The sequence below is a fragment of the Capra hircus genome (genome assembly GCF_001704415.2).
Source record: "Capra hircus breed San Clemente chromosome X unlocalized genomic scaffold, ASM170441v1, whole genome shotgun sequence".
NCBI lineage: Eukaryota > Metazoa > Chordata > Mammalia > Artiodactyla > Bovidae > Capra > Capra hircus.
The window spans coordinates 50,632,620-50,635,382 of NW_017189516.1; the positions used below are offsets into that span (position 1 = coordinate 50,632,620).

Consider the following 2,763-nt stretch of genomic DNA (forward strand, 5'->3'; position numbering starts at 1 on the left):
TGCTGTGAATTATACCACCTTCAATTTCTTGAAGAGATGAGAGGTTCAACGTAGGCTTAACAAACCCTTTAAAAGTAAGGACTGCAAATATTTTTGTCAGTTTTCACTCAACTCCAGACACCAGGAATTCAATCAGCCTAAGAAAATGAACCATTTCCCAATTACCCAGTGTAGACGAGGTATTTCGCATACCTGGATGAAACCCATTTTGGTCTTTTACCCAAATTGCCAGATGTTTGCCATCTATCACTCCCCAGGCCACCCACTTTAGACCCTTTTACCAAGATTTCATCTGAGTAAGCCACTCCTTTCAGAGACCAAAGCGTCACACCAGCCAGGTTTTAAAACTTTTTATTTGCATATTAAAAAAATTGTGCATTCCAATAATTAAAATCATTTGAACAACAAAAAAAATGGCACTCTGATTAAACTGCATTTTACAGCCCGCAGAACACCTTGGACCAGCTTTTTACTCTAGATTTCACTGTCGTCCCACCCAGCTTCCTCCTTCACCAACATGCAAGTTCTCTTCCTTCCCTGCCGGCCACACAGGCAGATGGGAGAGGCAGGCGCCGCCTACGTTGTCAGCAGTTCTCCATTCTTTGATGTGAAAAGGGGTGGCACAGTCATTTAAACTCGATCCAACCTCTTTGCATCTTACAAAGTTAAACAGCTAAAAGAAGTAAAATAAGAAGGCAATGCTTGTGGAATGTACAGTGCATACTGGCGGTGCACGCTGCATTACGACTCGCCTGCTTGCTTCTCCTGTTCAATCGCTGTGACCGGAAAGAAAAAGAAAAATGATGGAGCGGGTGAAGATGCGAATTCAGTATAGCGTAACATAGGATTATAGTCCTTTCTTCTAAAAAGATCTCTCCTTATACAAATTCTATCAAGTACCAATAGGCATTCCATCATGAAATGCTTCTACGAAACAGAACATTTTTACAGATAAAAGGATACCGGCATCTGCATATTAATATGGAAAATTAAACACTGCATTAAATTATTAAACCCTATTGTTTGTTGGCTGCAGCAGTTTTAAATTAACCTTTGCAAGCCACCAGAATCAAAAAGCTGTTGGCTCCTCCCGCACTCCCTACCCCCACCTCAATTCTTCTCCCAGCCCCTCCCATCCTCTCCTACCCACCCGGCCACTCCCGCTCAGCCTTTTCGAAAGAAGCGGGGGGGGGTGGCTTACTTTCTTTCGAAGGCAGTGGATTTTTCTCTTGCGTTTCCGTTTTCTTCAATTTCGACTTATCGAACTTCTCAATCTCAGCCATATCGGGTTTGTCAGACATGGTTGCAGAGGGCGCTGCAGGTACAAAGCCAAGAGGTTGAGGATGAGCCACCTACCCCTCGTCTTTCTGGGCTCAGAAAATGCGTTCTGCCTTCCTGTCTCCTGCCTGAAGACACACTTTTAACTCCTTCCACTTTCATTCAGGGCTAAACATCTTCCTCTTTCTACTGGGAAAAAAAAAGAGCGCTTTCCCGCTGCCTTTAGGATTTCAAAACGCGAGGGGCCAAATTGGGAAGACCGCCCACGTTTTGGAGGCGGAATCTCTCGCAAGCGTGAAATTAATCACCGCCGATTAATGGCGGCGTTTCAACATAAAAGTGAAGTCATTTCAAGTTTAAGGGGAAGAAAATCGAGTAAGATTTCTGAAAATGAAGCCAAGGCTGCACAAAATGTTTTTTTCTATACTCGGCCTCTTCCCCAAAGATGCGAGCCGTGCGGCTTTCTTTTCTTCTCACAAAGGCGGCAGCTGCGGCCGGGCGCCACCGACCACCGCCCTCCCCGCTTCCTCCCTCTCGCCAACAATGCAGGCAGCCGCACACAAAGCTAGATCGATTAGGATCTCAATTTAGGAGCAATTCGCCAGCCCCGCACACGTCCGCCTGCAAGAAGGACGTTTTCCAGATTTCATAATATAGCCCCGCAGCCCTAAACCTAACAGATACAGCCCACGAAGCCACCGGAGGCGAGAGAAATAACTGAGTCTGAAGCTCCGGGCTTGGGTGGGTGTGAATTGGAACAAAGGATCTTTCTATTCCTGATTCATCACCGCCTAAGAGGCTATGCAGAATGCCTTTGAGGGTAGGAAAGAGAAAAAAACTATTCCCTTCCAAACGGCAATAGCAAAAAGCCAGTTTTAAAAAACATATTTAAGAGTCACCGAATTCCCGACCCTGTTACCCATCTGAACGGTCTGGCATTCCCCATGCTCCCGAAGAGCAGCATTTTCCCAGACGACCCCTCGCGCTGGGTTTCGGGGTTGCGGGCGGCGAGGGGGCGAGCGCGGGGCCGGAAGGGGAGCGGAGGGCAGGAGGTAGAGGGCCCCGGGGCTCACCGGAGCGAACTGCGAGAGAGTGAAGTCGGGTCTGCGCTGTGGCCGCCGCCGAGTGCCGAGCGGGGCGCGGCGGGCGCAGCTATATGCGCGCTCCTATGCAAATGGAGTGACGTCATCTGCCCGCCCGCTTAACTCCTTAGCGCCGGGTTTCGTCTCCGGAACGGCGTCCGGGGCCTGCATGGCTTTTGGGGGGGCCCCGCGTCCACCCATGCACCAAGCCACGACGAGGGCGGCAAAATAAAGCGCGTAAAGCGCCCTCTCGCCGCCGCACTTCCTTCGTAACGTATCCCCCACCCCTTTATGTCGGTTCTAGCTGCGTGGATTTTTGCAGCGGCCGCGAAAACCGGCCCTTGGGGATCCGAGCGTGATAACTAAGGGCCTGGGTGGTACCTAGCGGGACAGGCATTCCTTT

General features: G+C 49.7%; 1 protein-coding gene across 1 annotated transcript; it reads right to left on the reverse strand.

Moving 5' to 3' along the window:
• Positions 1-334: 334 nt before the first annotated feature.
• On the reverse strand, positions 335-2,408 carry TMSB4X (thymosin beta 4, X-linked). Its single transcript, NM_001287029.1, has 3 exons — positions 2,352-2,408; positions 1,202-1,315; positions 335-776 (listed from the first exon to the last, which is right to left on the reverse strand). The coding sequence occupies exons 2-3, from the start codon at positions 1,299-1,301 to the stop codon at positions 742-744; spliced, it is 135 nt and encodes a 44-aa protein (NP_001273958.1). The 5' UTR covers positions 1,302-1,315; positions 2,352-2,408; the 3' UTR covers positions 335-741.
• Between the last annotated feature and the right edge of the window lie 355 nt (positions 2,409-2,763).